This window comes from Phlebotomus papatasi, chromosome 3 (genome assembly GCF_024763615.1).
Source record: "Phlebotomus papatasi isolate M1 chromosome 3, Ppap_2.1, whole genome shotgun sequence".
Classification (NCBI taxonomy): domain Eukaryota; kingdom Metazoa; phylum Arthropoda; class Insecta; order Diptera; family Psychodidae; genus Phlebotomus; species Phlebotomus papatasi.
Window position 1 is genome coordinate 42,211,081 of NC_077224.1, and position 11,136 is coordinate 42,222,216.

Here is an 11,136-nt window from a genome sequence, read left to right on the forward strand (position 1 = left end):
ATTTTTCATAATTCTCTTTTGGTCTTTCACAAAGAACTATGTGCTATCATAAATATGTGAAGAAGTAGTTGTAATGCACAGATATGGTTCGCAACAATTTATTTAAATAATATTGAAAAAAAAATTAACCATTCGAAAATTATGTTTACAAATCAAATTGAAAAGTAATCAATTGAGTTTTTTGAAGTTTTGGGTTAATTCGATATATCGCGCCTTTTGTTTCTTGTTTGATTAATTTTACTGATGAATGTCGTAATGTTTCAACTTTAGTAACTGTGGAGGATTACCTAAAAGAGTCGCAATTATAGCCTGATTAATTCCTGACCTTACTGCAACTCACTTCCAGCAATACCTGCACAATTCAATGAAATAATATTAGGTTAGGTTGACTGCCTTCCTACAGAAACCCACATCCAGAATAGATACCTGTTGAAGAGACACAAAATGATTAAATCCGGGTCGATTGACCGGATTCCTTTGTGCCTCGTGGACTCCTTTGAAGAAGCTCCCTGAATCTTCAAATTGAAAAGCCGGAGGATCTCTGTTCACGGGATCTTTTATTTTCACTCTCCTGATAATTTCAAATTCACAACTCTACTTTATAATATTCTCACTAATGCTTTACTTAACTTCTAAATGCAATAAATCAAAGAATTCTTTTCTCACTAAAAATGGCTTCCCTTCTTGACGATGATTTTTCTCCAAGTTTCTTCTTTTACAAAGAGCTTTATCCAGTTTGCCGCTGGATAAAAATTTCCCTTTTTTCCCCTCTCTTGCGAAGTGACATTTCATACATTCCAAAACATATGTCCATGCTGAAAACATGGACTAATTTCCAACATATTCCCCCTCTTGAGGGAACCTCAACAAAGTTACTCCACTGGCAACTTCGCAAGAGTGTTGACTGCTCTCTTCTGCAGTCCATCCTTCGTCCTGATTGTGACAACCCGTACGGCAAGATCCTTTCCAGGATGAGTGGCTGTCACACGTCCCATTTTCCATGCTGCTGGCTTCATCGTGTTCTCCCGGAGAAGAACTAAATCACCAATCTCGAGATTTCTGGTTGATGTACACCACTTGGGCCTCTGCTGAAGTGAAGTGATGTATTCTTGATTCCATCTCTTCCAGAAATGCTGGACAAATCTCTGTAGTAGCTTCCAGCGGGTGAGGCGATTGGGATTTGCTTCGGTAAAATCTTTTTCTGTGGCTTCAAGTGTTAATGCATGTCCCACCAGAAAGTGGGCTGGTGTCAATGGCTCCTGATCCTCTATGTCCAGAGACATTCCACAGAGCGGACGTGAATTCACACACGCCTCTATTTGGGTCAACACAGTGGCAAACTCCTCAAAAGTTAGGATGGAGTCCCCCAAGACTCTTTTGAGATGGGTTTTGACATTTCCCACACCTCTCTCCCACAATCCCCCAAAGGTTGGAGAATATGCCGGAATAAAGTGGAACTGAGTTCCGTAACTAGACATGAACTTTGTTACCTTGTTTTGGTGATCACGAATGCCTTTCAGTCGATCTTCTCGAGTCGCTCCTGCAGCTCCCACAAAGTTCGTCGCGTTGTCGCAGTAGAGCGTCTGGCAATGACCTCTACGGGCGGTGAAACGGCGCAAGGCAGCGACAAACTTCTCGGTACTCAAGTCGCTGACAACTTCCAGGTGTATGGCCTTGGTTACCATACACACGAATACACAGATGTATCCCTTTGTGACCACAGATTTCCTCAGGTAAGAGGCACGAATCCGGAAAGGCCCGGCAAAGTCACATCCAGAATTGTAGAATGCCCGACACTGTTGGACTCGCACGGCTGGCAAGTCTCCCATGAGTGGGCTCTCCGTCCTTGGCTTGACTTTCACACAAATCACACACTTCCGGATGACATCCTTCACGAGATTCCTCATCCCCACTATCCAATACTTTGAGCGCAGGATGCCCTGAGTCAGCTGAGCACCTGAATGAAGATGAGTTTTGTGTGTGAAAGTCACTAGGCTCCTAACCAACGGATGTTGGCTTGGCAAGATGATGGGATGGCGAGTTCTCTCTGGCACCTGAGCATGTCGTAGTCTTCCTAGAACTCGCATCACGCCTGAATCGTCCAGATAGGGCACTAAATGTCTCAATTTGCTTGACTTGGGAAGAGGTTTTCCGGATTTGAGACACTTGTACTCCTCAGGAAAGTATTGTTGTTGGATATAAGCAAATATACGATCAGCTGCGTTGTTTTGTTCCTTCACAGTCACAAATCCTTTCTCACGTTTGTCTTCTGTCACTTGGGTGTTTTTGATGAAACGCAAGGTTAAGGCAAACACTCTTACAGTCCGCAGATAGTCCGAATGATTCTCAAGGAGACCAAACAGAAATTCCTCTGTGTTTTGTGACGTGAATAATTGCATCTTTGTGGGTTTTGCTTCATCAGGATTGGCTTTTTTGATGACTTTGGTAGCTGGCCAATGAGTTTCATCCTTCTGGAGCCAATCTGGCCCGTGCCACCACAAATGGTGCTGCATCAGTTCTTCTGGCAGAAGCCCTCTTGAAGCACAATCCGCAGGATTGTCGCCAGATGATACATGTCGCCATCGGTCAGGTGGGATGATTTCCATGATGAAACTTGTTCTTGCCCCGATATATCTGTTCCATTTTCGGGGATCATCTTTGAGCCATTGGAGACAAATCATGGAGTCTGTCCAAGCATGTACCTCAATCTTCCGGTTGGACAAAGCATCCTTCAGTTTTTCCATGATTTGCGCGAGCAAAACACATCCATTTAATTCCATCCTTGGAATTGTGATTGGGCTGAGCGGTGCTACACGGGATTTAGCCATAACTAGATTCACTATTGCCTGTCCCTTTTCATCAATTCCCTTGGCGTAGACAACAGCACTGAATGCTTTTTCAGAAGCATCTGAAAAACCGTGTAACTCGATTACACCCTCTTTGGCAGGAATAATCCTTGGAATCTCAGCTTCCTGGAGACACTTGAATTGAGACTGAACCTTCTGATAATGATCCTGAACGTCTGGTGGCAGCTCACTTTCCCAGTTGATCCCTGGTACCCAAAGAAGTTGAAACAATATTTTGAATGTTACTGTCACTGGTGTGACAAATCCCAAGGGGTCAAATGTTTTGGCCACTGCAGAGCTGAACTCCCTCTTTGTGGTAACTAGTGGTGGAGTGTCAATCATTAACGAAAATGTGTCATTCCCTGGGTTCCATTTCAATCCAAGAGCTGAAATGGATTTTGACTGAGTTCGGATTTCGTCAGGTGTAATGGCTATCATGTCTGATGGTATTTCTTCCAGGATTTCCTCTGAGTTCGAAGACCACTTCCGGAGGGAAAAATGTCCTCGGTTGAGAACCTCTTGAATCTCTCGTCTCAGTTTCTTTCCTTCTTCAACAGTGGCTGCGCCGCACAACAAGTCATCCATGTAGAAACTGGACAGAATAGCTTGTGATGCTTCCGGAAACTCACTCCTGTAGTCGTGAGCAATTTGTTGAAGAACCTTCTTTGCGAGATATGGAGCACACGATGTTCCATAGGTCACGGTCTTGAGACGATAGGTCTGAACTTTCTCCGTTGGTGCTTGCCTCCAGAAGACTCTCTGGAAGTCTCTATCAGCTTCAGACACAAGAACTTGTCTGTACATTTTTTCTACATCTGCTGATAGAGCCACTTGATGAGTCCTGAACCTTTGAAGTAGAACCAGCAGGTCATCTTGTAGGGGTGGTCCTACAGCTAGAACTTCATTCAGAGATGGTTTGTTTGGTCGAGTCGCCGCGGATGCGTCGAACACTACCCTGAGCTTTGTAGTTTCACTTGTTGGTCGGATGACTGCCTGATGGGGCAGTACATACTTCATGTTGTTTGGCTTCTCAAGCTCGTCCGGTTGAACGAGTTCCATGTGGTCCAATGCCAGATACTCATCCATGAATTGTTTGTATCCTTGCTGAAGCACTGGTTTCCTTGTGAAGCGCCTTTCCATGGCCTGCAGACGAGCCATGGCTGTTGTCGTTGAGTCACCCAAGTCTTCATGAGAAGGCTTGAATGGCAATTTTACCACATATCGGCCTGACTTGTCTCGAGTGTGTGTCTCAGCAAAATGTGTTTCACACAGCTGCTCCTCCTCGGTGAGATGTGGTTGCTTTGGCATGATAGTTTCTACTTCCCAGAATCGCTTGAGCGTCTCATTCAGGTCATATTGAGTATGAAGAGATGTAAAAGACTTCACTTCTCCAGACATTTTTCCTCCCACTATCCAGCCAAAGATAGTGAGTTGAGCGATAGGTTCCCCCTCGCTGCCCTTCAATATCTGGGGAAGAGTGATGGCCAGAGCGTACTCTGCTCCAAGGATAACATCTACCTTTCCTGGCGTCTTAAACTGAGGATCAGCCAGACGCAAAGAGTCAATGTGTGGCCATTTCTTCTCTGTGAGTGCTGCCGGTGGTAGTAGAGATGTTACCTTCTGCATAACATAGGCTTCAGCTTGTATCTTCTCATCTGGGTTGTAGATTGAACTGATCTCCAGCTGGACCAGCCCTCGAGTGAATCCGATTGCCACTTCAGCAGCGCCAGTGACAGGGATTCGAGCATGTCGCCTCGGAAGAGACAACCTTTGTGCACAATCCTCCGAGATCATTGTGCATTCTCCGCCTCCATCTATCAACACTCGGCATTGTTGATAATCACCATAGACATCCTTGATATTCACGAGTGCTGTAGGTAGCAAAGCTCTGTGATGAACTGATGAATGGTGTGTGATCACTCCAGAACTTCCGCTAGGTCCTGGTTGAGGCAAAGGTGTTTGTTGTGTCGCATTTACTTGTGAAATTGGCGGTGCAACTGGTTGCGTGAGTGCCGGAACACTGCTTTTCTCTGTTCCTTGTATTTGAGTTTGCGGATTAGCTCCCACAAATTGTGGCAAATGTAGCAAGCTATGATGACGCTTCCCGCACTTGTGACATCTTGCCTTAGACAGGCATTTCTTCGAAGAATGAGTATTCCTAAGGCAATTGAAACAGAGCATCGATTTTGCGACCAAGTTTCGCCTGTCATCCACAGTAAGAGCCTTGAAGTCATCGCACATAAAGAGAGGATGTCCAACTCTGCATTTGAAACATTGCTGAACTTCTGTGTGATGTGTCTTGATACCCGTCTTGGATGATTTTGAAGATCCTTTTGCTTCTGAGGAAGGAGGTTTCGAAACATCCATGGCTGCTCTCTCCATCACATCTGTCTGCTGGGTCATAAAATCAAAGAACTCCTCTAGTGTTGCCATCTTCTCAGCGGTCCTACCCTCTTCCCACTTGGTGCGGAAATTCTCATTCATATTTAGCTTCATCAGATAAATCAGCCAAATATCCAGCGTCATACAATCCTCGCCCAATGAATTCAAACTGTCAAAGATCTGCTTGTATTTGCGGTTTGCGGCTTGTAGATCCAAGACATTTTCCACTTTTTTCCTTGATTGAGCCAAGAATTCTTCTATGAGCGCATTCACCAAATGAGTCTTCTTCTGATATCGCTTCACCAGTCTTGCCCAAGTTGGCTCGTAGTTGCGGTCACAGATTTGCACATTGCCAATCTCTTCAGCTGCTTCTCCAGTTAATGCCCTCTTGAGATATTGCATCTTCTGATTGTCCTTGAGGTCATCATTTTCGTGAATTGTGCTCTGGAAAGCATCCCTGAAGTTCAACCACTCAGTGTAGCGACCATCAAACGTAGGTAGTGTGAGTTGTGGTAGTTTTGTGCGAACACCACCATGTCCTGATGATGATGATGTCATCGATGTTCTCTGAAGCTCCAGCATCTGTCGCATAATGTTCGTCTGATTGGAGAGCACAGAGTCCAGGTTGGAGTTTGCGTCATCTCTCTGTGCAGTTGGTTGTGCAGACACTTGTGGATTGTTCTCAAAAAGAAACTCTCCAAGAGAAAGCTTGATTTCCATGCATCTTTGGTAGATACCTTCTGATTCTTTCTCTTCCTTGAGCGCCTGCTCATCATCGTCTAGTGTGAGCTCCATCAACTGTTGATCAATGGACTCAAATTTCTTCTGAATCTCTTGCACTTCTTGCATCATTGCATTTGCGAGAGCAATCGAGACTTCTTGAGCATTGAATTTCTTCTCGAGCGTGGTGAGAAGTCTTTTGACATTGCCTCGATCCTTGTGTAGAGTTGAGAGGGTTACATTTGACGCCATTCTGCCGCTTGTCTAGCCGAGCTTGATGTACTTGAGATGTCGGAGATAGCAACACCCAGAATTGACTGTCCTTGGTTGAAATTGTCTTGAAGAATACTTCCGTGGTACTTCTGTCTTGACGCCGAAGGAACTGATGACCTTGCAGACACGTCAAACGGATCGGCAATCGTCCACAGGTGCGGTTGCTTGTTGGACGATCGAAGGACCAGAATGGTCCACAGGTGCAGTTGCTTGTAGGACGATCGAAGGACCAGAATTTTATGTGGAGGATTACCTAAAAGAGTCGCAATTATAGCCTGATTAATTCCTGACCTTACTGCAACTCACTTCCAGCAATACCTGCACAATTCAATGAAATAATATTAGGTTAGGTTGACTGCCTTCCTACAGAAACCCACATCCAGAATAGATACCTGTTGAAGAGACACAAAATGATTAAATCCGGGTCGATTGACCGGATTCCTTTGTGCCTCGTGGACTCCTTTGAAGAAGCTCCCTGAATCTTCAAATTGAAAAGCCGGAGGATCTCTGTTCACGGGATCTTTTATTTTCACTCTCCTGATAATTTCAAATTCACAACTCTACTTTATAATATTCTCACTAATGCTTTACTTAACTTCTAAATGCAATAAATCAAAGAATTCTTTTCTCACTAAAAATGGCTTCCCTTCTTGACGATGATTTTTCTCCAAGTTTCTTCTTTTACAAAGAGCTTTATCCAGTTTGCCGCTGGATAAAAATTTCCCTTTTTTCCCCTCTCTTGCGAAGTGACATTTCATACATTCCAAAACATATGTCCATGCTGAAAACATGGACTAATTTCCAACAGTAACTGTCACAATATCAACAGTTGACAAATTTTATAAAGTCTTGAATTTTTAAATTTAAAATATTTCAAAATAGCACCTTGTTTTTTAATCTTCAAAATCTCTTTCTAAAACTGTCGTTATTATTAAAGCAATATTAAAATTGTCCAAAAAACGACTTTAAATAAACTGTATGATAATTTTGTCTGTGTATTTTCCATGGACCAGTCATTTTGAAATTTCCTGTTGTTTAAGTGCTGAAATTGTCTCGCTATGACATCATTTTTGGGCTTCGGAAGAAAATGAAATGGTATGTTTAATATATATTGTGTACCATCGTAGGGAGAAAACGACACATTCTGGTATAAAATCACACATATGCTGAAGATTAGCCTTACGTTGCAAAAAGTATGGGAAACTCAGAGGGTAGAAATGGTTTTGCTCAGTGTTTGGGTGTAAAGACACTCTTTTGGGGGTGCTCTACATAACACACCGATTGCCCCACAATTTGCGGATGGTTGGAAAACTAGAGGAAAATTCCGCCGCTCTTGTGATAACTTGAAAAGCAGTCGCACTATAAAAAGGATGAATTATGAGATCATGTCGATGTAAGGGCACGACACGGTGAAAGCTCCACTCTGTCGCTCAGGATATTGAATGTTCCAGGGGTAATTGGGTTTTCTCTATATATGTACTCATAATATAGTTGAGATTTTCCCCTGTCATTATAGGGACATGTAGCGAAAGCGGTTTCCCGTTCTACATTTTAAAGATTTCTATCCCCTCACATATCCTCATTCTATTTGCAATAGAACTGCATCTATTGCATTTCAACAAAGAACCGCGTGGGGAATAACGATATATTCTTGAAATTAATTTTATTTGATTTATGTGGTTGAGAAACTTACACTTAACCTACATCTGGCAATATGTGCGAAAACAAGAATATAAAACGAATAACACGTAATGTAATTCATAATGTAAGTGACATGCAAAAGCTCTACAAAGATGGTAAAGGTTTTTGCATACGAGTGAACTTTAGGAAACCAAAATAATACTTAAAGTTGAAATACAGACACCACGTTGCAATAAATTTAAAAATACTAAGTACAAGAATCGTGTATGAAAAGAATATTCATATACATTGTATAAACTAATGGTGTTTTTGCTAGTATTTAATCTAAACCATCTCTAAATCTCTTTTAAGATTGTGTTGATGTATGATGAATTAGGAAACAGCTCTACTACTATATGAACTTTCATTTTTTGGGATAGAGACTCATTCGTCATTTTAAATTTTATTGATTTTTAAGTTCATATTTTTTGTTAAAGAGTTTTTATGAATATTTAAAGATTTTATAGTGCAGCAGATAGTCTAATACAGGGTATATTTTTTTATTCGTTCACTTTCAATTCATTTGCTTGTTCTTAATAAAGTCGTGGCCTTATGATATCCAGGTTATACGGGCTTCAAAAGGCGTAGCCATATGACTTAAGTTCTTTAAATTCTTACCAGACAAGATTTTTTGGTAAATTATGACTTAGAATTAGATATTAGGAGCATTCAATGAATTAAGTGATACAGCACTCGCTCTATGATGCATGTGTCCCGGGTTCGAATCCCCTTTAGGTCACCAGGAATTTTTCTGGCTTTAAACGTGTTCGAATTGCATTCAGTAAGATTCACTGCACTGGATTCCACGGGACATGGAACTGACAACCCCATCCCTGTATTATTATTAATCGTATCGGAATACTTAATTGCAATGTAATCATGTTATATTGCTGATATATTCCGTGATGGAAGAATCCGCTAAGTCCATTGTAGACCGCCCAGGAACATCTTCCCTGTACTTGTGGATGCTTCTTCCGTGCTTCCAGAGTGTTTTGGGCAGGGAGAGGCGGTGCATTTCAGTTCCTTGAACCGGGCGGGAATCAAACTCACAACTTTGCAGGTCTAGTGAGAGATCTCGTCCGCTCAAGACCCAACTGTCTTGCCTTGCCTATTGCACCACTGAGATATCCATCACTGTATAAGAAAAAATAATAATGGATTTTCCGGACTACCCTTGAGTAAAGAACTAAGTTCCTCTATGGAACGTTGTGCCACCATTATTATTACTATTAATGGATTTTATTATTAAATGATTTATTAGATTCTGAAAAAAAAACAATAAAATTATTTGTTTATTTAGAATTTTATAACTAGTCAAATATGAGCTTCAGACCTGAGGCTTAGCCATATGGCTTAGTTCTTCTAATTCCTTTTCTGACAAGATATTTGAGGAAATTGTTGTTTAGGATTGGATTAAGGGCAAATGATTCATTAGATTTTGAAAAGTCAATAAAATTGCTTGTTATTTAGATTTTTGAGACCTGGGCTAAATCTCCAGTCTGAAGCCGGCATAAAGCTCTAGTCTGATGACCGATTAAATAATCCACGGATGTCGATCTTTCTAGTTAAGTAGGGTAGGGTTCTCAATTTGAACCAGCTACCTTATTCTAGGTTGTGTAAACCTTTCTTAAACGTTTCTTTTCAAATCCGTTCGTAGACCGCTTCTAAGCTGCTGCGCCGTCATTGCCTTCTGAGACTTTGCCACCGTACCTAAAATTTCGAGAGCCGAAAGAGTCAGTCCGGTCTAGAAGGTCAGAGAAGAAGGACGTGTGGACTTGGGCCTCTTCTGGGGCATCTGGCTAGGTGCTAGTTGCCTTAAGAGGCCTGACACCCGACTGACAGTTTACAGTTGTTTAGCTTGTCCAGAAGTTGATTCCGCGTCATAATGGCTTTAATAGCTTTTCCAGGGAATCTCTCTTCATTCACGAAAAAGCAGATTTTTTCATGAAGAACTACGTCTTTCATTTGATCTCGAGTGATCTCTTTAACTACCTCGAGGTGGCTCATCTCAAAAGTTTGCTCTCGTGATCTTATTTTGTCGGTCATGAGCCTAATTGAATGACTAATGGATGAAGATAGGATAAACACATCTCACTTACTTACTTACTTCCTTATCCGGCGCTACAATCAATTACTGGTCTTGGCCTGACTCAGGACCCGTCGCCACTCGAGCCTGTTACGCGCCACTGTTCTCCAATTCCGCATCCCTAATGAGCTGGCGTCCTGGTTCACGCCGTCGGTCCATCTGAGGCTGGGTCGGCCTCGTCTCTTCGAAGCATAGAGTCCGCCCCTAAAGACTTTCCAGGCTGGGTCGTCTTCATCCTTGCGAACCAGATGACCAGCCCACTGGAGCCTATTGAGGCGTATTTGCTTGACGACAGTTACCTCTCGGTAGCGCTCATACACCTCATGGTTGTATAGGCTCCGGAATCGTCCCTGCTCACATATGAGGCCAAAGATCCGTCGTAGGATCCTCCTCTCAAACGCGGCTAAGAGTTCGCAATGTTCTGTTTGCTGAGGACCCACGTCTCAGACGAATACGTGAGGACTGGCAGGATCATATCCTATACAGCAGTAGCTTAGTCTTTATGCTTAAGTTTCTGGACCGGAAAACAGATCTTACAAACCGATAATTTAGCTGAACGATTAAAATCGGACTTCTCCACCAAGTTTCTAAAAAATCCCACATTACTGATGCAGAAATATAACTCGCGAATATCAGCCTGAGATACTGGAACTTCTTCAACGTTTCCATGAGATTAATATACAAATGTAAGCTCTGATGGGGCTCACTGAAATAATATAACTTATTAAGTATTATGACAACCTTCAGCACCCGCCTAGGGATAATGTGTTAGGTGTGTCATGTGAATGAAGGATTAGGATTGGTGGGTTTGGCCGTCGGCTGGGTTAGCAACTGTCGAATGAGCCATACGCCCTACACAAAATGGATTTCTCAGATTGTTGAAAAATCTCCAGTACCTCAGATATGTTCAGAATTTAGTCAAATTTTTCTTCGGAAGATTTCAAAAGGATCAAATCATCAACAATGGGAGGAAATAGCTCACTCTGAAATCTAATCGAATTCTGCCCCTGAGCACTCTCCTCCATATTGTCCATATATAAATTAAATGAACACGAACGGTGATAAATCGGATTCTCTGGCGGAGTCCAACATTCATTTGGAAGCTTTCCATCCAGTAGCTTGCGGCCGTACGCATACAGCTTCTGCACT

The 11,136-nt window shown here is 42.4% G+C and overlaps 1 protein-coding gene across 1 annotated transcript; it reads right to left on the reverse strand.

Annotated features, from left to right (window-relative positions):
* Positions 1–872: 872 nt before the first annotated feature.
* Positions 873–6,200, reverse strand: LOC129806693 (uncharacterized). The gene has a single exon (XM_055855463.1). It carries the CDS (start codon positions 6,198–6,200, stop codon positions 873–875), a length of 5,328 nt encoding a protein of 1,775 aa, XP_055711438.1.
* Positions 6,201–11,136: the final 4,936 nt, after the last annotated feature.